At 54.5% G+C, this 23,433-nt stretch overlaps 1 protein-coding gene across 2 annotated transcripts; it reads right to left on the bottom strand.

The window, feature by feature from the left end:
• Positions 1–8,342: 8,342 nt before the first annotated feature.
• PHETA1 (PH domain containing endocytic trafficking adaptor 1) lies at positions 8,343–15,164 on the bottom strand. Of its 2 annotated transcripts, XM_053669891.1 has the most exons (4): positions 14,975–15,163; positions 13,442–13,529; positions 12,620–12,763; positions 8,343–10,870 (listed from the first exon to the last, which is right to left on the bottom strand). In XM_053669891.1, exon 4 carries the CDS (start codon positions 10,834–10,836, stop codon positions 10,168–10,170), a length of 669 nt encoding a protein of 222 aa, XP_053525866.1. In that variant the 5' UTR covers positions 10,837–10,870; positions 12,620–12,763; positions 13,442–13,529; positions 14,975–15,163; the 3' UTR covers positions 8,343–10,167. The 2 variants fall into 2 exon arrangements, with proteins under 2 accessions (XP_053525866.1, XP_053525867.1); XM_053669892.1 differs by lacking the exons at positions 12,620–12,763; positions 13,442–13,529 and having other exon boundaries at positions 14,975–15,164.
• Positions 15,165–23,433: the final 8,269 nt, after the last annotated feature.

The following is a 23,433-nucleotide window of genomic DNA, read 5'->3' on the forward strand; positions in this document are numbered from 1 at the left end:
GGAAAGCCAGGCACAGGGGCAGGTGATTGGAGGGTGGCGCTTGAGCCAGGCCCCATGCCCCACCCCGAGTCGTGTCCACAGCACAGAAGTTTCACTGCTGCTTGTCCAGAGTGAGACTGGCCGTCATCCCGTTGTCATGTTTTTAAGAAAACAGTGGCATCAGTCACCTCACAAGCACCTGGCGCCAAAAAGGAGACTCATCGCACCGGACACCCCAGCTCCCCTTCTCGCCACCTCTCTCACGGGGGCCCTGGAGCTGCTTCTGGAAGGTGTCTGCAGCGCCAGTGAGAAGGCCAAGTTCACCGCAGCCTGACTGCCACGGCCCAGTTCTCCCAGCCCACCCTCCTGCCTTCCGACACGTAACCTTTTGGGGAGCAAATACTTCACCTCCACAACCCAGAGAAGCCTTTCCTCCAGCATCGTCATGGTTTCTAGGCGGAGAGTCCCCACTCTGGATGGGACAGCCACCACACCTAGTGTCCCGTGTTTCTTTTATCCTTTTCCAAACCCGCAGGAAGGCTGCATGGGGTGCCTCGGCAGCCAAACCCGAATGGTGACAAGAAGGTAGCTGTAATTGGTGTCCGTCCACTGCGGGGGGAGAGAGGGCCGACGGGGGCTTCAGGGATGCCACCAGCATCTTGCAGCCTGGCCAGTGAAACCCAGTGACCGGAAGGGGACACCAGGGGCCGTTCCAGAACTCGCAGTTCTCACGCACCCAGCCCGGCCGCAGCCTCCCGCCCAGCAGTGAAAGACGACGCAGACCCTGCGGGGAAATCTCCTTTTCCACACACCAGGCTATGCATTGCAGAGTTTCCCACTGTATACATTTTTATCCAGATGAAGGTATTTTTATATTTTGACAATAGGAAACAGCGACCAATTTTCAGAGTCATCAGATCTGGAACAAACAAGATGTCTCCTTTCAGTTACCACCGCCCCGTGGCAGTTCGGACAACCGTGGGGGAACACACCACTTTTTACTGCTGAGACCCGCAAGCCATTGAAGCCTAGGGTTACAGGCAGACCACGATCCTTGGAGGGCCGGAGCCGGCTCTCGTGCGGCGGGATTTGATTAAGCACTTAGTATAGTCTCTCGAACACGGAGGAGATCCTGTCGTGCTGAAAGCTGGCGGACCCGTGAACGGCTCTGTCTGGGTCACGTCCTATGACGCTACAAACACAGCAAAAACCCACACAGCCGTTTCTATGAGAGATTGATGAACTTTGTTTAAAATTTAAAAAAAGAACACGTTCTGTAAATGCGTCGCTCAATACAGAATTGTATAATAACGTCTGGGTGTCCTGCTTGCTTTGTCCTGGAGCTGGGGTGCAAGTTGGGGGTCACAGCTGGCCCTCAGAGGTGTTTTTAAAAAACTGGTTTTTTAAATTAATTTGCTACCATTAAAATCTGAGGAAATGTTGCATAAAAATTACAGTCACCGGCTTCCCTGGAATACTGTTAAGATCGGGCCACAACGGACTAACATGACAACAGTCAGCCAAGGAGTGGCTGCCACTGGTAGACAGGACACGTGCCCGTGATGTGCCTCAGTGCTCACCTGTGCCGCCCGTGCCACGTGCCTGGGCACTTGGACAGCTTGGTGGGCGGCTGTGCTGTGGGCTGGAGCCAAGGAGGATGGAAGAATTGAAATCCATTTTCCACCCACAAGCAGGGTGGAGACAGGTTAGACCCCGGGGCCAAGTAGTCAAGATCATGCTTTGGACCCAGAGCAGTGGCCACAGGCTGCGTGCCCCCCTCCGTGGGCTGTGAGTGGCAGGTGCCCCATCCTCCTGAGACCAGCACAGCATCGCCTTTCTTGGCTGTGTATCTAGGACCTCAGTTTCCCAATCTGTAAAACGGGGCTGTTGCAGCAGCCAGCTCAGAAAGTCAGTGTGAGGAAGGATCATGCATTTGAGACACACAAAACTGTGTATGGTGTGTGAGGGCTTGGTATCCCTATGCTCATGCGCAGGGGTGGGTTCCTTTATCCCATGAGGATGAGTCTTCTCTGTGCATGAGCTGCAGAAGGTTTGTTTTTCCTTAACTAGTCATGTCAAGAGTGTCCCTGAAGTCCCCGAAGTGGCATTAAACATTACTCACTGTGAGCCAAGGCCACATGGTACCCTGAGACAGACCTTTCCTCCGTGTCTAGAAACCTTCCGGTTGCCCAGTTTTTCCCCACATCCTCGCAGTGGGAACTGAGTGATTAATTGCCTCCCCTTTGGTTAGAATAACTAATTGCTCCAAAGCCGGCAGGACGGTCCCCTGGGATGCCTGAGTAACCCCCACCAAGCTGGGGAGGGTAGGGGCAAATAGGGGCAAGGCCCCACCGTCCCTGGAGGTCCCCATCTAGCCAGTAAGAGTGACATTTCAGGCAGGCCCAGCCTTTAGTCAGAGCTGGAGGGGAGAAGGATGGGAGCCAGGAGTTGAGGACATCAGGCCGGACCACCTTTCAACCCCAGCTCCCCCTGTTGGGACCATATGACCCCAGCCCAATGTCTAGACTACCCTGGGCCTCCATTTTCCAAGCTGTAAAGTGGAGAATGAAAGTAACGGTGCCTTCCTTACAAGGTGGTTGTAACAACTCCAGTGAAGCCAGAGGCTGGCCCTTTGGAGCCTCGGTTGACAGCCCTGGAGAAGGTCAGAAACCCCCAGGATGCGGCCCCATGGTGTAGGTGGGAGCAGGAGTGGAGGGGGGAACTGCCTCTGATGCACACCAGCCGCCTCAGAACCTGTGGAAGCAGGTGCTCCGGGCTGAGAACTAAAGCTCCGTTCTGGGCCATCATCTTGTTGGTGTGGCGCCTGCAGCTGCTGGCCATCTGAGGCTGGAAATGTAGCACAACCCAGCGACGTGGAGTTCTGGACCAGGGACTGGGGGAGAGCAGGGGGTGGAGAGACTGGAGGAGAATGGGAACGTGGGGCAGGCGTTGCAGGAGACGGCAGGTTCATGTCGGGTTTATGTCGGATGTGGGGGAGCGGAGAGCCGAGTTGGGGCAATTTGGCAGCTGTTCACCAGGTGCTTAGTATTTCAGGAGCACCTACTATGTGCTCGGTGCTCCCCTGGGAAACACTGGAGGCCATGAGAGCTTGAGTCATGGGGTCCAGGAAGGCTTCTCAGAGGAGGGGACATCTCAGCTGACAGCTGAAAGACAACAGGAGCTAGAAGAGAAGGGAAAAGAGGGCAGGAGTGGCAGGCAACATGGGCAACCAAGTCCAAAGGAGGGTGGAAGGTGAGGGGAGGGTGGAGGGAAGGAGAGGGACCCAGGCCAGCCCCTGAGGCCCCCTGGGGCACGGCGGGAAACCCGTCTCTCCCAAGGGCACTGAGGAGCCTTGTGAGGCAGGAACTTGCTGTGGTCAGGCCTATACTTTTAGGAGGTTGGAAGGTTTCGTCTGCGTGGGGAGGCGGCAGCCTGGGGAGGGTGGCCGGGCCCGTTCCCACCTTAGCCCTGAACCTCAGGCCTCCGGGGTCCTCGCTTCCCATCTGTCCACATAAGAAATGGCCAAGCCTGTAGAGTCTGTGTCACATTGACGACCAGGGCTGGGGAACAAGAACTCTCATGCTCCTGAGAATAACAGTTTTGCAGCTTCTTTTATGCATTTGAAATTAAGGAGGAAATGGAAAGAAGATTCCACGGAGGTGGGGAGACACCAGGCAGGGACTGGGTCACAGGACAGTTCAGGTTAGGTACTCTCTCGAGGGTTAACACGTCTGGTATTTCAAAGGCGGATTAACCTGGATGCACAGGCAGGCTTGTTGGAAGTGAAGGTAAGCCTTCACTGAAGACATCAAAGGCCTGGCCGTGACTTCCCCTCATGACCTTCCCAGGTGGAATTTCCATCAGCTCACCTTGCAGGGACTTAGTGTAGAACCCGCCGCACGTCCCTGCCCTCCTTTCCCTCCTAACGAAGCCACTCGAATTGCCTCAGCAGCCTTGCCTCCTTGCGCGTCCTCATCAGTGGGAACGCACACCTCAGTGGCTCGTGACCACTGGGTTGACTGTCTAGGGGTTGTTCTAACGGCCAGGCTCTCCGCCGCCAAGGAGCAGGGTGTGTGTCGCTCTAGAAACTGGGCTGCCTCTGCAGGCGCCCAGGAGGCTGCAGCCACCCACCGAGACCCAGGATCGGGGGCACTGGGCAGGGAGCCGTCCTGAGGGGTCTTAGCCAAGGTGACTTCTCGCTCTGGTGGGTTGCCCCGTCTGCGTGGAGAAAACCATTGAGCTCTTTAATAGTCTGTGACCTTCTCCAGCCTCCAAGGGCTGTTAAAAGCACTGGCTTTGAACTCAGCCTGGCCTGGTTTGACTCCACTATCAGGAAATCTGGGGCCCTTCAGTGAGACTCAGTTTCCTTATCTGTAAAGTGGAGATGATCATAAAAGTATCTACCTGTGTTTGGTATCTATGGATGCATAACAAAGAGTGCTAGAACTTAGTGGCTTCAAACAGTAAATACCTGTGGGTCAGGAATTTGGGAGTGGCTTCACTGGATTAGTTCAGGCTCCTGGGTCTGTCCTGTGGTGAAGCCCTCAGCTAGGGCAGAGGCCAGTTCTAGGGCTGCAGGATTCACCTCCAAGATGACCCCCTCGCGTGGCTGGCAAACGGGTGCCAGCTGCTGGCTGTGTGAGTGGGCCTCCCCAGGGGGCTGCTGGAGGGTCCTCACAACATGGCAGCTGAGAGTGGGTGAGGCAGAGGCCTCGGTGTCTTCCGGGACCCGGTCACTTCACAGCATCCGCCTGGCCACACAGTGTGGGAGGGAACTATACAGGGGTGTGGACACCAGGAGCTGGTTACCACACTGCCTGATACGTGTCTTTGAAGATTAAATGAGGTGTTTTTTTTAAGGTTGTATTTTTTTAGAGAGGGGAAAAGGGAGTGAGGAAGAGAGGAACATCGATTGGTTGCCTCTCGCACAACCTGGGCACGTGCCCCGACTGGGTTGATCAACCCTCTGAGCCACACCAGCAGAGGCTACATGAGCATTTCTTAATCTGCACTCCTAAAGCCCCTCATTTCCTACTCAAAATATAGCTTCCTGGGCCCTGCCCCAAACTACTGACCCAGAATTCCTGGAGCCTGGGCCCAGGGATCTGCATTTTTAAGAAGTATCTCAAGCGACGAGACATCATAGGCCTTAGTAACTGGGAGGCAGTACTGATTCATCTCATCGTCTTTGGCCCCACTGGGCATGCGAGGCCCTGGGCAGGATGCTGGTGGAACAAGAGAACGGGAGAAGGAATGATACCCACTGGGTCTCTTGGCATAATCAGGAACTGGTGGGTTAAAAGAACCCATGGTCTCCTTAAAAATGTGTGAACAGTTTATGGGGGAGGGGACAGATCCAGGGGAAATCTGGAGAAATCCAAGGCAAGAAGTTCATTCAGCTGGGCTGCAGGGCACTGCACCGTCTATCTTGATTCGTTCGTTCTCTCTCTAAGGCCACCTCAGACCTTAATCCGTTCCCCCCAATTCAAGATTCCCAGGACTCTGATTGCCCAGCTTGTGTCTTGGACCAACTCCTGCCCAAGAGGCTAGAAAGGGAGAAAAGGATCATGGGAGCTGAGGGGCAGAGGATGCAGTGTTCGGTGGCTCCGTGCTGGGCACTGTGGCGGGCCCTGGGAGGGAGGAGCGCGGGAAGCAGGCCTGGCCCCTGCTCTCCGGGAGTGCAGTCTAGGGGCCTGGGTGCACTGCCCTGGGCTATCGCGGCCCCAGCCAGAGCAGCAATGGCAACAGGGTCCCTGGGCACTGAAGAGAGGGCAGTGGCCACAACGTTCAAGGGCTTTCAGAGCTGTGCTTAGCAAAAGCAGCCACAGCCACGGCCCCAAAGATGGGCAGGCTGACGGAGCTAAGACAGCCCTGAACCCTCTGTCAGGACCGTTCGACTGTGCTGAAACCCTGAGACAAAAACAGTTCATGGGCCGCCTTTTAAAAAGTCTTCATCAGAAAGTGCTGGGCTTGAGCCATTCATTATTTTACCGCCTTGGAAGTTTCATTCTGGACGCGGCAATTTTAGAAATTGGGACCAATTGCAGGGCCTTTTGTATAACAAAGTCTGTGTGAGGTGAAGTAAGGTGATCCAGGGAGGGGTTGGCGAGGGTGGGACAAAACAGCGCCATTTAGGAACAGACAAGGCGCAGGGCCAGGAGCAAGTACAGCAGAGTGCTTGCTGCTCTTCCAGTATTTGTTCACTCTCAACACGGGAAGGTGGGAGGGTGCCAGGGAAAGGGTGAGAAGCAGCGGCCCCTTTACTGCTCCAGGGAATCCCACTGCAGCCCTAATCTTCACCCCACTGAGCCGACAACTGAGCTGACAAGAGCCGTGACATTGGTCAGCCACAGCCACGCTCTGTAGAGGGAGAAGCTGCCATCACTCAAGCTTATCCATCAGGAAACCTGTGTCTGCAAATAACAAAAGTCTCCCCGAAAGCTTTAAACAAGGCCATTTATTACTGCAAATAACAGGCCTTCCAGAGGTGGGGTTGATTCAGAAGTTCAAGAATATATTCAGGTGTGCGCTGAACTTGGAGGATGCTTTTCTTCGAGTGTCCTATTTCATGATTGCAAGATAGCTGCCATAGCTCCAGGCCTCAGGCATAACTTTATCTTTTCAAAACAATGAAGAGCTCTTCTTTGTGTCTCTTTTAGAAAGCAAGAAGTCCTTCCACTCACATCGCATTGGCCAAAATTGGGTCACAGAGTCATTCTTTAGCAGCCGAAGCTTAGCTAATTCCTACAAGTCAAATGGGAGCGGCACAACTGATTGAGGGGTTTTTGTTTGTTTGCTTTGTTTTAGTCCTCGTCCTCCAAGGATATGTTTTTTATTGATTTCAGAGAGAGAGGAAGGGGGAAAGAGAAACAGAAACATCAGTCGGTTGCCTCCTGTACATGCCCTGACCAGGGATTAAACCTGAAACCTAGGTAGGTGCCCTGACTGGGAATCGAACTCTCAGCCTTTCGGTGTACAGAACGACGCTCCACCCGGGCCCCTGGGCCAGGGCTGAATTCGACCAGCCGTTGAGGGTGGAAGGATGTTGGGCGGCCAGCACGTAACCTCTGGCCTGATGGTCCCTCTTCAGGTTTCCGTCCCCTGCCCCACATGGCTTCTCAGTGTCCCTTCTGAACCCAAAGACTGTTACGGTGACAACAGTTTTCTCTACTTGGTCATGCTCCTGGGATGTCTGAATCCTTAGACATGAGCCCTGAACACACCCCCTGGGTCAAGGAGACACTAGCACACTAGCTGGTAGACACACGTGGCCCAGGTCTCGGCTGGCTCATCTTCCTCTCCCGGTTTCAGTTGGATTCATGGAAACAGTCCAGCCCTCCGAAGCCCAGCAGGTGACCCTCCCTCTCGGAGCTAGCCGTCTCTCCCCTGCTCCTTCCCCATTCTGCGCCCTGTGGTGGCAGTGGTCACAAGGGCCACAGGCACTGACTCAGCCTGTGCAGAGAGCCACTTCCCCAGCCCCCGCCTGTCAGCTGTGGTCTCAGGAGAGGTGGAAGGAATTAGTCAGCGTGGCCTGGATGTGCGCGAGTGGCGTGATTCCCAGACCTTGCTGTCTTTCGTTTCTTGTTCTTGAACATGTTCCGCAGGCCAGGGACTGTAGGTTGCTCATCCTAAGCCATTTTCCTCGGTGTGCATGATTTTTCCCAGGCTGACAAGGAAGACGTGAGCCAAGCTCTGCTAGTCCATCATGCTGGTCGGCCTTGGGCCAGCCCCTTCCCCTCTGTGATCTCCCATTAGCCCAGTGAGTCTGAGTCAGCGACAGGAGAGCCCCCTCACCCACCCAGGCTCATGAGGACACTACCACAGGACCATTTCCTCTGAACTAGCGTTGTTGCCCAAATCCGAACTGCAGGCCCCCAGGGCAGCCCCGTGAACTGACCAGTAAGAGCCAGCTTTTGACTCTTCATTTGCCATCCTTGATGGTCCTCCCAACAGTCAGGCCTTCGGCCCAGCCGACTTTCTGATCCCCACCCTTTCCTCTGCCTTCTCTCCCCTCTGGAAAGGAGCCGTGCGACCCCATTTCCCCGTATTGCTCTGGAAGGCCCTACCCCTCCTGCTCAGGGCCCCAGGGGTCCCATCCCTGCTCTGACACTTTCTGGCTGTGTAAACTTGGCAGATTTCTTAACGTCTGTGAGCCTCAGTTTCCTTAGGGGGGAAGGTACTGTCCCCTCTGTAAAGTGAGGCCAGTACCCCCCAAAAGAGGTGGTGAGGAAGTGCCTGGAAGAGTAGCGACCATGGAGGGTGCGCACACACACTGGCCACTAGTCCTGCAGGGCCTGTCCCTGGCTCTGCTGGGCAAGTCAGTCCGGGATTTTGATGGGAAAAATCACACAACCAGCCATTCCTTGACAAACGTTTGATTATTTTATTTTAGCTTTTACAATACCCCCTCCACGGCTGCCTGATATGTCTCCCTGCACCCAACTCTGAAGGCAGCCTGACCCCACCTTGTGCTTTGGGGATGGGGAGCAGGAGTGGGGGTAATTCCCACCAGACGCCCATGGAGACCAGGGCACAGTACCCTCAGAGCTTGTAAACTTACACCAGGACTGGGGCCACCTCCTGACACCCCTGGCGACCCAGGGCCTGAGGACAAGAGCCACAGCCCCCACCACTCAGGACTTGGGAAACAGGGCCAGGAGCACACCAAGGCCTCACAAGCACCTGCCCCGACCAGGGCTGGCCTGGAAAAGGCAGAGAACCCGGGGAGATTCTTGAGATGCCTCTGTCTCCAGCCAAGATTCCGGGCCCTGTCCCTGGGGCGTTCGAACGGTGCTCTCCCACTCCCACCCCAGCCAGGCTGAGAGCCTGACACCCGGCCCCTTCCCAGCAGCCAACAAGAAACGGAAGTCATAAAATGCCAGGCTTTGTTTGTAGCTTAAAAACAAAAACACCTCAGTATCAAAAATTAAATTAAAACAGGGGCCAGTCACCCGAGCCAGCGGTGAGCTGGTGCCTGCAGGCAGATAGCACGCCCGCTCATCCCCTGAGCCCCAGGGTCTCTCAAAGACGCAGGAAGGGGTCTCGGGCCACGTCTGTCACCAAGAGGAGTCGTCTTCTGGAGAATAAAGGTTGGGGGGAGGTGTCCTCGGGGAGTCCCCAGCATGGAGGACTGTAAACATAAGCCAGCCCCCAGAGTCTCCCTGGACGAAGAGCAGCCACCGTGGACATGAGAACAATGGCCTTACCATCCATCGGAAAACCGGGGGTAGAGGGAGTCCCAGAAGCCAAACACAGCTTCACAAGTACTTCTTAGCCCCACGGATCAGCACCCGGCCCTTTCTGGGCGGTGAGTCAGCTGGTGGCCACCCCTCCCCAGTGAAACCTGCTGGAAAGGCAGCTCCGACCACGGCTGCCCGGCCAGGCTGAACCGGGTCAGAAGAGCTCCCACAAGGTCTAGTCCCAGGGAGCGGGAGACTGAGGGCGTGGTTGAGGACTGTCAGGAGAGCGTGTGAGAGCCACCACTGGAACACAGATTGGCTCGAGGCTGGAGAGTCGCTACTGCACCGGGAGTGCCACCTCCAGGCCTGGCCGAGGCCCAGGGCAAAAGTCCTGCCTGGGCCCCACTCCAGCCAGGAGCCCTGGGGACCAGGCAACCTCACCATACTGGTTAGGCATTAAAACCTGCCGCCACCTCCTCACCTGCCACTTCAGGAGCGAAAGGAGGTCCCACCCAGGAGTGTGGCACACCCGAGCCTGCCTTCTGTTGTGGAGACCCGGCCAGGGACCAGGCCTGACAGGGCATCTGCCTTCGGACCACAGATCCTCGTCAGGTCCCAGTCACTGCAGCCAGGACCTGACGCCAGCAACAGGCCTTTGCTGGGTGATCCAGGCTGGGTCTGGGGCTGGAGTTCCAGCCCTCAAGCTTCCAGAGGCTCAGCCAGGCCCCTGACTCTTCTTAAGAGGTACTGTGGCCTCTTCTGAGTCCTAAAGCACCCCTCCCAGTCCAGCATCTTCCCAGAGCTTAAGTCCCCTGAAAGCAGGCCACACAGGGGCCTCTGTTCTCCTTAGGACTTGACCAAGGTTTCCCTCGGGCCCAGGCCCCAGTCTTTCAGGGCTGAGCCCGTCACAGCGGGGCCTAGGACTAGAGTCCCTCCAGAACCAGGACCACTGGTGACCTCAGGGCTGGCTTTGACCCCTGCCCCTCAGCACAGGCCCGCCCCCACCCCCTCAGGGCTGAGCCCGGCTTCTGAGCCACTGACTCCTCAGGGCCCTGACCTCCCGCCCGTACCACTCATGCAGCTGGGCGAAGGAGGCCGAGTCAAGAGGCCCATTGGGCACTGAGACCCGCCGGCGGGGTGGCAGCGGCGGGGGCTCAAGGCCAGGCTGGGCCTGGGTGGAGGTACCTGTGGAGGCAGCAGGCCGCTCAGTGCTCCAGACCGCACAGCCGTTCTCCTTGGGCAGGAGGGCGCGGGGCCGGCGTGGTGGGGGTGGGCCGCCGCCAGCCCGCATGGCGGCCAGCTGCTGCTCCAGCTCGCGCACCACCAGCCGCAGGTAGTCGAAGCTGGCCCGAGACAGCGCCTTCACCCAGCCCTCCATGGCAGCCTGGCTCTCGGCGGCCAGAACGTAGGTGCGGACCCGGGCCCCCGCGAAGCGCACGGCAAAGGTGAACTCCTCGGCGGCCTCCACGAGCTCCACAGTGCAGCCTTCCAGGATGATGACGCCCACGGGCTCGCGGCTGGCTGGGTCCTCAAAGTAGAAGAGCATGTTGCCGCGGAGCACGAACCAGCGCCGGTGGTAGGCCGCATGCCGGCCGCCCTTCTTGTACAGGAAGCCCGCGTTGTCCACTGGGGCGTCGCAGGTGGCATAGAAGGCCAGGCTGCGCTCGTTCAGCTTCATGGCGGCGAGGATAGGTCTGCAGGGAGCTCAGGGCCTGTCCCACCCCAGCCCAGCTGTCACTCACGTGGCCACCACTACAAGGTCACCCAGAGCCTCACCCTGACCTCCCAGCCACCCTTGGGCATCACAGAACTCAACACCCCGCCTTCACAAATAAGGAAACTGAGGCCCAAAGAGCGGAAGCAACCTGCCCAGGCTCACACAGCTCTTCAGGAGCAGAGCCAGACCCGTAACCCTCCTGCACCCTTCTCCCCAAAACAATGTTGCGGATTCCTGTGTGCCAAGCATTTTATGTATCTTAACTCATCTTGCAACGAACCTTAGCTGGCAGGAAGTAGCCTGACCCCCATTTGACAGATGAGGAAACAGCAGAGGCTAGTCACCTGCTCCAGGCCACAAAGCGAGTTGGGTGGAGCTGAAATTCAAACCCAGGCCTCACTTCAGGCCCTGCTGTGTGCATCATCCCTGGGGACCAGGTGGGCCGACCTTTCGTCATCCCTTTCAGGTCCCGGCTCTAGTTTCATAACTCAGCTTGGACCTGCCTGTCCATGAAATGACATGAACAGAACCTATTTCAAAGGGTTATAGGGACTTCATTCATCCAACAACGAAGCACCCACTGGGTGCCAGGCACTGTCCCAGACACTAGACACCAGCAGTAAACAAGACGGAGAGGGTCCCTGCTGCCAGGGATGCTGTCACTGATGCTAGTGGCCAGTGAAGGGGACAGACAAGCAACAAAGGGACAAAAATGCATCTGCCTGATGTCCGGTCTTCAGTGCTGGAGGAAAGCCAATATGGAGAAGGGGGTCAGGAGTGTTTGATTTTAACAGGGTGAGAGGGGGTCAGGAACAGCTGTACTGAGAAGGTGACATTTGAGCAGAGACCTGAAGGAGACGAGGGAAGGAGCCCCTGGGACATGCCAGGCAGAGGGAACAGCAAGCACAGAAACCCTGAAGTGGGAAGTTGCTGCCGTGCTGGACAACCAGCCAGGCCAGTGAGGCTGGAGCAGATGGGGGAAGGGGCAAGGCGGCAGGTGCGGCCAGACAGACAGAAAAGGCTGTGGTGAAATAATCCAGGAAAGGGGCCCAGAGCTCAGCCCGCAGTTACAGGGAGGGGGTGGGCAGAGAGCATCGGGTACTCAAAGTAGAAGGATCTATGCCCTTGGCTCAGTGATTTTTTTCCACTTTCCCCAAGGAGCACATGATGGGGCCACAGAGGCCAGGTAGGACTTACTGGGAGGTGACACGTGGGCCCCTAATGCAACTACACCTTCCCTTGGGATTCTCCACGGCCACTGTGAGGACCCACCCTGTGCTCCTGTTTCAAGGCCTCACTCTATATAGGACAGTAGGTACATTTTTCAAAAGATAAAATATGTGAAGTCCCTGGAATGCAGCAGCTGCTCAGCAAACGTTCATTCCCAAGCCCGCATGGCACCTTGCTCTGAGCCTGGAGGAATGTGGTATATGGGTGGTAGCTCAACCTGACCCAGGGTGGACAGGTGATTGCTCCCAACTGAATTCACCTCGTCTCACCTGCCCAGGCCATCAAGGATGGCTTCCTGGAAGAGGCACCACACACTGATTTCATAGCAGGGTCTTAGTCCCTGCTCTGCCTCCTTGACCTGTGACTTCAGACAGGCTACCCTTCTCTGAGCCTCAGTTTCTGCCTCTGCAAAATGAGACTCGTGCCTTTCCCCCAGAGCCCAACAACTGCACGCGGACCCCAGTGCCACTCCTCACAGGAAACGCCCACACTGCCTGCCCTGTTTCCCTCCTACCTCTCAGGCCACCGCTCGCCTCCCCGCCCTCTGCCCAGTCTGCTCTTGGCTTGCTCTTCTCTGGGTTCAAATGTCGGCTCTGTAGCGTCCAGGCTGTGTGACCTCAGGCAAGCTTTAAGCCTCTCTGGGCCTCTATTTCCACATCTGTAAAGTGGGATCATAAAAGCACCTAAGTCAGTGTTGTGACAATGACACAGTGAATTAATTACACAGAAGGCGCTAAGCATGGTGCCAGGCATGCAGTACCTGCTCAGCAGTGGCAGCTGTTGCCACTCGGCCTCCCCAGACGTCCAGCTCAGCGCTCTGTCTCAGCAAATGGCCCTTGGCGTCTCCCCTCACCCCACCCTGACCACTGATCCAGTCCAACTGATCTCCCTCCAACCTCTTCCGAATCAGTGGCCTAATCTCTACCCACTGCCACCTCCCCATTCTAGGTCCCCCCAACATTGCTCGACTGGATGGTTCCAGTGGCCTCCACCCCAGCCCCTCCTTGTCCATGTTCTTCAGGGTTAGAGCCCCACTCCTTCCAAGGCCCCTCCCCCGGCCCCACTAAAATCCATGCCCCACAGAAAGATCCTGTTTAAACCCAAATGCAGCCACAGCCCTCCACCATGCCTCCGTCTCTCATTACAAAATTCAGTCCTCCTCTCCCCCTCAATCACTCAGCCTCAGTCAGCCACACTCGCTGCTACTCCTCAAACATGGCAGGCACGTCCTGCCTCGGGGGCTCTGCCCTGGCTGCTCCCAGTCAGAGGAGTACCCCCAACCACCCTGGACACCAGACTCCCCCAGTTCCTCTTGGGCACCCCAGCCTGAAATTACCTGGGTCGCATTCGCCTGTTCTGGGAGAGCAGAGTTTTTTTTGCCTCAATTCCATCCCAATGTCACAGTGTAGTTGGTGCTCAGATACCTGTAGAATGAGTCAGTTGTCTTAAACCTCTCAACACCTCCTCCAGAAGGTGTGCGTCCCTGTCCCGTGTTAACAGATGCGGAAACCGAGACACAGAGAGATTAGGTTAAGTTGCCCAAGGGTACAGTGCTGTGCCCAGAATTGCATGCTCCAGACAAGTGGCCCAAAGGGGCTAATCCTGGGGTGGCCCCACCCTATTAAGGCCAAAGAACAAGCGATTCCCCTCACACTCAGCAGCCCTCCTCCCCTCACTGCCCAAATCAGGGCCGGCTGGGTCTTGGGTCACCGGTGACACAGGAACCAGTTCTGTCCATGGCTCCCACTGCTTCCAGCCTCAGCAAGGAGAAGGCGGCAGGGCAGAAGGGGGAGGAGCAGGGTCTGGGGCCTGCCCTATCTCCCCTATTCAAGTTACTTCTAACAAGTCCAGAGTCCACTGTGACTTGCGCTGTTACTGACTCACAGCCAAAGGCCACACAGAAGATTGTAGGGCCCCACCACCACCACCATCACCACCGCAGCTCCCTGATCCCAAGGCCTCGCTCTCCGCCAGTCCAAGCTGGAGGGCCCTGAGCAGGTTGCTTCCCTTTCCCAAGCCTCAGTTTCCTCATCTGTCAAATGAGCTGTAGAGAGGATTCAATGAGCTAAAATGAAAAAAGCCCCATGGCCAACTATGGGAAAGGCACCAAAAATACCGCCTCACCTCTAAAATGAGAACATTAACATGCACCCCTCTGGGAAAGGTTGAATAAGTTAATCCTAAAAAGCCATTTTGCAAAAACACTTAGCAGGTAGTGAGCACTCAGGAAAGCTATCCAAAATAGGCAAATAATTAGCTCCAGGTCTCCAGGGACACAGCTGGCCCAGAATGGGAGATTCTGGAGCAACTGACATGGAATTCTGGCACTCAGTTCCAGGAAAGAAACCACACCACAGGTCCTGGGGTTGAATCCGGCTGCCACAAGTGTCCCTGCACAGTGGGCACGGGGGAGAGGGTGTGGCAAGCACAGGGATGAAAAGCAGGGGTCCCCGGGGCGCTCCCCCACACCACTGGGGTGGAGGCAGCCCCACGCCCCTTGTAAAGTCTGGATCTACAGGTCGGCCCCGCTCCTAGCAGCCCTCTGTCCCTTTGTGTGTCGTGTGGGGAGCTCTTTCCTGGGGGACAGTTAAAGCCCCAAACAACAAAATGTGGATGCCTAGTGGAGGGAGGGCTTATCTCAGAGTTCCCAGCACAGAGGCCCCTTCTGGGGCGGGGGAGGGGCAGTTCGTCTGCCAAGTTCGCCCCGGACCGCCGGAGTCCTTAAAGGGAAGAACACTGCTGACGTGGAGTCGCAAACAGGTAGATCCCCAGGACAGGTTTCTCCCGCCGGCCGCGGGACCCGAGGCCCAGGGCGGCCCGAACTCGGGCCCGGGTCCCCTCGAAGCGCTCCCCGCCGGGCGGGCCTTACCTCGCGGCGCGGCCTAGGGCGGAGCCGGCGGGACGGAAGGCGCTGGGCCAGGGGGCAGCCCGGCCATGGCCCGGGATCCGCACTAGCAGAGGCGGCGGCGGCGCTTTGTCTCCCCGGCGGCCTGGCCAGCGCAGCAGCGGGAGGGCAGGGCTCGGCTGGAAGGAGGCGGGGCGGCGGGACGGCCGGGGACCCGCGGGCGCGTCTCTTCAGCCCTCGCGCTGGTCCCACCCCCGGATTCTCCCCGCCTCTGTGGGCCCCGCCCCGAAACCACTCTTAAGGGGACCGCGACGAGCTCGCAATCTTGAGTGACGGCTGATCCCAGGAATGAGGACGGGGTCCCCGAGAGTCCGCGGGTTTCCAGGGCTAAGGACAGCAGGGAGATTCGCCCGGAGAAAACAGCAGGGACCTGAAGTCCTAGGACCAGCGTCTGAGCCCTTCCCCGGCGAGGGTTTGCCAGACAGGAAATTTAACACCCAACTCAATTGAAAAATAACTCCACATGCTGCAAATTTGTGATTTATTGGAAAAAGAAAAAAACTGAATACAGGACATTTCGGGCGATCTGACAAAGTCAGTAAAGGACTGCAACCCTAGCTCCTGCCCCAGGGGAAGAGGGAAAGTTCTGGAGGGCCTTGGAGAAATGGCTTCACTTCTCTAGGCGTCAGTTTCCTTACGAGTAAAATAAAGACAGTCGAGTTACACAAAGGTCATGGCACACAGTAGGTGACCTCAGCAGACCGGTCTTTTGCTGTTCTTTTTGTTCTGCACGAAGTAACACAGTCCACCTCCCTAGACCTGCGTTTACTTCCTGCTCTTGCTGCCTCCACCTGGCTGCCTCCAGGGCTCAGTCAGTGCCCAGTCCTGCCCTGAGGGCAGGAGACCAGTCAGACTGGTCAGCACCAGGTATTCATTCTGCAGCCTCTCACTAAGTGCCTACTGTGTGCCAGGCACTGTGACTGAATCAGTCAACAAACAGCACAGATAAGATGAGCTCTATAAGCAGTTCGTGCCAGGAAGATGATTCACTGTCCATGGGGTGGAAAGGGCTGTGAATGCCGTTTCAGTCAAGGTGGCTGGTCAGAGGAAGCTTCTCTGAGGAGCAAGGACCTGAAGGAACTGGCGGAGGGAGCCGTGGAGATGTCTGGGGGTCTCCCAGGCAGCGGGAACAGCAAGTGCAGAGATCCTGAGACGGCCCATCCTAGGCATGTCTGAATGAAAAAGAGGCCAGCAGGGCTGGAGCCAAATGAGCAAGTGCAGGGATAGTAGGCCCAGTAATGTCCCGTTGCATGCATGGACCACATTTTTGTCTAACTTAGCATCCCTCCATGAGCATTAGGTTGGTTTCGCCTTTTGGCTACTATGAATAGCCAGGCATCTTTGTGGCTAGAACTGCAGAAAAGAGACAGTGATTCACAAGAATTTGAGAACCAGAACTGGGTCGTGGCTTCATTACCTAGTCCTGGTGATGTTACCTCAAAATCGTGTCTCGAGTCTGTCACTTCTCCATTTCCGCATCCGCTTCCCCATCACAGGCCGCTGGTCATACCTCACCAGGTGGGCTGCCGTAACCTCCTCTCAGGTCTCCCTTCGGCCACTTCAACTCCCAAACCCCCGAATCCAATCTCCATGGAGGAATCCTCGTAAAACTTAAATCAAGTTACAGCACTCTCTTGCTCAAAAGCTTTTTCAGATACACAACTGTGGCATATTGGGCTGATGCTCTAACCAAGTGAGCTACCCAGCAAGGGCCAGAATACAAGCTAAAAAGACAGACAAGCACATTTTCATAGCAGCACTACTCACAATACCCAAAAGGTCCACGGACGAATGTAGAAATAAAACATGGTGCATCCATGGAATGGAATACGACTCGGTCATAAAAAGGAATGAAGCTCTGATGCCTGCAACAGGGTAGATGAACCTCAAAAACGTGATGCTGAGTGAGAGAAGCCAGACACAAAGACTGCATATTGTATGATTCCACTGATATGAAATGTCCAGGACTGGTAGGTCCTCAGATACAGAAAGCTGGCTGGCAGTCGCCGGGCACTAGAGGGAGGGGGAAATGGGAAGTGAGTGTTTAATGGGTAGGAGGTTTTACTTTTGGGTGATGAAAATGCTTTGGAGCTAGAGAGAGGTGGAGATTGCATAGCACATTGTGAATTCATTTCAAAATGGTCAATTTTTTTCTCAATAATTTTATTTAGTTATTTTTCAAGTACAGTTTTTTTGCTTATTTCTCCCATCCCAGCCCCCCCTCCCCATGCTCCCCACCTCCCTCCCATTTCCACCACCCCCCAGTTCTCATCCCTGTATCCTTCATATTTGCTTCTCCATAAAATGGTCAATTTTTAAAAGGGTTTTATTCATTCATTTTTAGATTTTATTTATTTTTTTAAGAGGGGGAAGGGAAGGAGAAATAGAGGGAGAGAAACATCAATGTGTAGTTGCCTCTTGCACGCCCCCTACTGGAGACCTGGCCCACAACCCTGGCACGTGCCCCAACTGGGAATTGAACCTGTGACACTTTGGTTTGCAGGCCAGCACTCAGTCCACTGAGTCACACCATCCAGGGCAAAAATGCTCAATTTTTTGTCATGTGGATTTCACCTCAATAAATGATTTTTAAAATATTTTATTTATTTATCTTTAGAGAGAGGGGAAGGGAAGGAGAAAGAGAAGGAGAGAAACATCAATGTGTGGTTGCCTCTCATGTGTCCCCTACTGGGGACCTAGCCTGCAACCCAGGCATGTGCCCTGACTGGGAATCAAACAGGCAACCCTTTGCTTTGCAGGCCTGCGCTCAATCCACTGAACTACACCAGCCAGGGCTCAATAGATTATTTTTTAAATGACAGCCAAGTGTTTCCACCCTCCCTCACCAGAGGGGAAAAATAAGGAAGCAACACTCGTGCAGTGCATCAGATGACACTAGGAATTGGGGAGAAAAATAAACGGGCAGAGTGTGTGCATTGTGAATGAGAATGATGGATTGGCCGTTTTCGAGAGGAGGGCCACAGAGAAGGCAGCTTTTGAGTAAAGACCTGAGGAAATGAGGGCTCAGACCAAGCCGATACCCAGAGGGAATGCATTCCCAGCACAGGGACCAGCAAGGGTAAAGGCTCAGAGGCAAGAAGCATGTCAAAGGAGCCGTGTGGCTGGAGCAGAGAGAGCAAACAGAGGAGAGAGGTGGGAGCAGGGGGACCTGTGGGCTTTCCTCCAAAGGCTCAGGGGAGGAGGGGCCCCCACAAAGGAGAGGAGAAGGCGCAGACGGTGAAATAGGCCGAAAACCGGGACAGGCCAACCGTAGGCAGTGTAACTGGATTCGAAGACTCTGTGCCTAACCTGTGATGCGCCCCCGCCCCCACCACCAGGTAGAAGGTAGGTCTGGGAGTGCAGGCAGTTTTGTCTGCTTTGTTCTCTGTGGCATCTCCAGTGCCTGACACAGTGTCTGGCAGATAGTAGGTACTGGGTGACCGGGACATGCACGACTTGGGCCCGAGCCAGTTCCTCCCAGGAAGGTGCCCGCGGGACCTGTCAGTTTGCATCCGGACCTCGGCCTCCCCCCCTTTCCAATGATCCCCCACTTCACTCAGCCACCAGCAGGGAAAGGCAGTGCTCCAAGCTGGGCTCTGGGGCAGCGTTTCATCCCACAGTGGCTGTTCCACCCCCGAAGTGGCTAGAGCCAGCCAGCCCCAAGGAGGAACTGAAATTGCCCACAGCCACAAACCCCCAGCCCAGGCCACAGGCTGGGAGGGACTGGGGGGAGGTGAACTGTAGGAAGGGGCAGATCCCTTCAGGGGCCCTCCTCCCTTGGTACATGTGGAAGAGAAATGGGGGCCTGTGCGCACCAGCCTGAGGCCCAGGTCCCATGCATGAGCGAATTTTGCTGAAGGTGTGGAGACTGGGAAGGTCTTGCCAGCTCCTTGCGTGGTGTCAGATGAAGGATTTGAGAGCCCTGCTTTAAAAGGTGGCATTGCCAACTCCTCTCCTCATCCCCTCCATCATTTATGGGGCTTCTCATCCACCCTCCCTAAACCCTTTCTTCTACCTTGCTCTGCAGACCCCCAAATTCCTAAATACTTCCTCCCAAGAAGCAGTTTAAACTTCCTCTGAGTTTCACCCGCTCCTTAATAGTAACCAAGATGTACTGCATATCAGCTCATGGCCAAGTTCCTTTCACAGACCCTTATATTGACCCTCAAGCCAAGGTTCAGAGAAGGTAACACGCCCATAGTCACACAGGAAGGTGCAGAGCTGAGGCTACAATCCGGGCCTATTGGCTACCAAAGCTTGTATTGCTAAGTACCTCGCTGCGTCCTCTTCCAGGTTCTTACTGCCCTAGCAAAAGCCACAAGCCAATAGCCCCCTCTTTGAGATAAACCACGCCCCTCGCCCTGAACACCAGAATGGCTGCCTTTGGGGGGATATTAAGCGGGCTATTTTTTCTTCCTGCTACATCAGGTTAGGACTTGAAGGGAGATAGGGCTGGTAGTCTTGGTCCCTGAGCCACCCCAGGACTGCAGAAGGCCAGGGAGAGGTCTTTCATTTGCCTAGGAAGCCCCGACTCATAAAGCAATTTGTAATCTTGCTTGGAGCTGGCAATTAAGGGACTTAACCTGCATACTTGGGTTCCAATCCCCACTCTGCCGTTTTCAAGCTCAGTGACTGCCCGCAAGTCCCTTCACCTCCCTGTGCCTTGGTTTCTTCGTCTGTAAAACTAAAGAAATGCCAGTCCCCATCTCAAAATGTGTTATGAAGCATTTCGAGAAATAACAGTTAAAAAAAAAAAAGAAAAGAAGAGTAACAGGTAACACTTACTGAGCACTTATTGTGTGTTTCGCTTCTCAGGACAACTCAGAGCAATAGGGCCAATTTCACCATCCCCATTTCACAGGTACAGAAACCAGGGTGAAGTGGCTAGCCTGAACTTACACGGCCAGCAAGTGGACTCGAATCCAAGCGGTCTGGCGTGTGAGCCTGCGCCTTGCTGCCCCTCCATGTAACGCTGTAAAGCCCTCAGAACGGCACCGGCACATAGTAAGGGCTTAATAACTGTTAGGTGTTATTACCTTGTCGTGCTTACAAGCTTTGGGTGAAGGTTCAAACATGTTTGAGTAATGGAAAATTGAAAGACAACTAAGTCAGTAGCTGAGAAAATATAGCGCTTGGAGATTAAGAAAATCAAAATAAGCCCTGGCTGGTTTGGCTAAGTAAATTGAGCACTGGCCTGCGAACCAAAGGGTCGAAGGTTTGATTCCCAGTCGGGGCATGTGCCTGGGTTGCAGGCCAGGTCCCCAGTAGGGGGTGGAGAGAGGCACCTGCACATTGATGTTTCTTTCCCTCTTTCTCCATCTCTTCTCCTCTGTCTAAAAATTAAAATAAATAAAATCTTAAAAAATATATAGAACCCTTGGAGAAAACCCATAATTTAAATTTTTTAATTAAAAATATATGCCCTAGCCCTGGCTGGTGTAGCTCAGTGGATTGAGCTCGGGCTTCGAACCAAAGAGTCACCGGTTTGATTCCCAGCCAGGGCACATGCCTGGGTTGCGGGCCAGGTCCCCAGCAGAGGGCGCATGAGAGACAACAACACACTGATGTTTCTCTCCCTCTCTCCCTCACTTCCCCTCTAACAAAAATAAATAAAATATTTTCTTATTAAAAAGCCAATTAAAAATAAAAATATTAATTAAAAACTAAAAAGTTTCTTGGGGTATAACACAAATTAATAAGTAACTGCCCCGTAAAGAACAAGCCTGCTCCCTCTTAAAGGCTCGATACAGAGGAGGCAACGTCCCCAGAAAACCGGGCAGACTTCAGGCAGAGGTCACATTTCAGGTGGTTTTAAAGGGTGTGTAGGAGTTTGCCCAGTGGAAGAAAGGGAAAGGGACTATCAGACAGTGTGACTAGGGTAAGCAAAAGTCTGGAAACATGAAACAAGGACAAAAAGAAGTCTAGCGAGGCCAGGGTGCAGGTGGATATTGTCATGAGATGAGGTCTTTGCAGTTGAGACTGTGAAGAGGCTTGAAATGACAGGCCGAAGTGTCTGAATGTTACTCATAAGTTAATAGGAACCATGAATGATTTAGAGCTGGAGAGAGACGCGGCACATAATCAGATTTGTGCCTTAGAAATTAATGGTAATAATAAGTAGCAGCAGCATTTATTGAGCACTTATTTAATTTTCACTACAATCCTATGAAGTAAGTTCCTCCCTTATTCCCATATTTTTTTAAAAAGATTTTATTTGTTTATCTTTAGAGGGGAAGGGAAGGAGAGAGAGAGAAACATCAATGTATGGTTGCCTTTCATGTGTCCCCTGCTGGGAACTGGCCTGCAACCCAGGCATGTGCCCTGACTGGGAATCAAACCGCGATCGTGTGATTCACAGGCCCCCGCTCAATCCACTGAGCTACACCAGCCAGGGCCTCCCTTATTCCCATTTTACAGATGAGAAAACAGACTCAGCTCAAATCGCTTGCCCCTGGTGACACAGCCAGCACTAAAGAAAGAAACCAGGTAAACTGTGCCCCAAGTCTGTGTTTTTGGCCTTGGTAGCTATTCGACTGTGGCTTAGAGGCATCAAACCTGCAGCTTGGAGGCTTCTAGGAAGCTTGGGGGGAAATCCAGGAGCGCCGGTGTCTGGGCCAAGGAGGGTCGCATGGCTGGAAGCCACTGCCAGCCCTCCACCACCCCGAGGCCACCAGGGGGCGCCAGAGCCCCGCGCAAGCCTGCCGGCCACACACACCCCGGCCCACACCCCACCCCTCCACTGTCTCAGGGTGCGCAGCACCCGGCAGTCTGGGACTCTGGCCAAGCTGGCGCCCGGGAAGCTCGTGCGCCCACGCTGAACCCGGGTAGGGGCGGAGACCACGGGAGTAACTAGGTTGTCGGTCCTCTGTGGAGCCATTAGGGCCTTTAATTACCGGGATTGGAAGTGAATAATTATCTGCGGGTCCTGAAGCTACTGAGTCACTTCCCCCGCAGAAACCGGATTCCTCCGCGGAAGAAGGGGTGGCTTGCAGCTCCCTGCTGGGCTCGGGGTCTGAGGAGTGGGGGTGGGGTGCGCAGCCACCCGGCCGAGGGCGTAATTCTGGAGCCTGAGTGTAAATCCCTGCCTGGCCTTGGACCAGCCTTGCAATTCGGGCAGGTCACTTCCCCTTTCTGTGCCTCAGTTTCCTTCTCTGACAAGTGGAGGGAAATAATATTCTCTCCTTCATAAACTGTTGGGAAGATTAAATCGTTAATCCGTGTAAAGCCCTCAAAATAGCGCTTGGTACATAATGCTTTAATAATGGTTAATTCTTTTTTTTTTCCCATTGGTTAATTCTGTTATTAGCAACATCGTTATTACTATTTGGGCATAGAAGGTAGTTAAGAGCTGGAGTTGTGCAATCAGACAGGCCTCGAGCCCAGACCAGCTACCGTACTTCAGTCTCTTAAGGAGTCGTGTGGCTTTGGACACATCACTTCACTGCTCTGTGCCTCAGATTCCTCATCTGAAAAATGGGGAAATTCATAGCAAACCCCTCCCAGTGCAGAGGGTCTGGGAGTATATAATATTGCCTGTGATGGTCTCAGCACGGTGCATACTTTTGGAAGTGCAGTCCAGATTACAAAAACTGTTCATCCTTTTCTTAGGCAAGGACTAGGAGCTGTTTTAGACTCAAGGTACTGGGAGGACAGAAAAGGGAGCCAGCCTCAGGCTGCCAGCTCAGTTGGTTAGAGCATCGTTCTGATACACCAGGGTTGTGGGTTGGATCCCACGTCAGGGCACATACAAGAAGCAACCATTGAATGCATGAATGAGTGCAACAAGAAATCAGTGTTTCTCTTTCTCAAATCAAAAAAAAAAAAAAAAAGAGAGAGAGAGAGAGAGAGAGAGGCTCTTGTGGCTCAGTGGATTGAGCATCAGCCTGCGAACTAAGGGGTTGCTGGTTCGGTTCCCAGTCGGGGGGGCGCATGCCTTGGTTGCAGGCCAGGTCCCCAGTGGCGGGGTGCACAAGAGGAAACCACACATTCATGTTTCTTTTTCTCTCTCTACCTCTTGTCCGTCTGTCCAAGGGAGGGGGAGAGAGAGAGAGAGAGAGAGAGAAGAAAGGAAAAAGGAAGAAAGAGAAAAGGGAACCGAAGCTGCAAGAAGGATGCAAGGAAGCATCAGGCACCTCTGCACAGCAGACGGAGTCCTCCCCCATACCATCCCAGGGATCCAGCCAGGGGAGCCCCAACTGCAGGGTGGAAGGAGGACGGCCTGGTTATAGGAGGAATTCTTTTCTGATGCCCTTTCCTGACCCTCTCGGCCTCAGCTGGACCTTGATGGGAAGCCCCAGAGCTATCTTGAACGCTTTATTTATTAGTTAAGTGCAGTATAACAAATGACTCTCTAACTTGGTGCCCTCAAAGTCCAGTCCCATCTAAATCAGTTATGATACTCAAAGTTGACCCATTCATTCTGA

The sequence above is a fragment of the Artibeus jamaicensis genome, unplaced genomic scaffold, assembly GCF_021234435.1.
Source record: "Artibeus jamaicensis isolate MK-2021 breed Jamaican fruit bat unplaced genomic scaffold, CSHL_Jam_final contig_525, whole genome shotgun sequence".
Classification (NCBI taxonomy): Eukaryota; Metazoa; Chordata; class Mammalia; order Chiroptera; family Phyllostomidae; genus Artibeus; species Artibeus jamaicensis.

Bases quoted from the DNA above. Each gene is read 5' to 3' on its own strand.
- PHETA1 (XM_053669892.1), bottom strand. From the start codon at position 10,836: ATGAAGCTGAACGAGCGCAGCCTGGCCTTCTATGCCACCTGCGACGCC.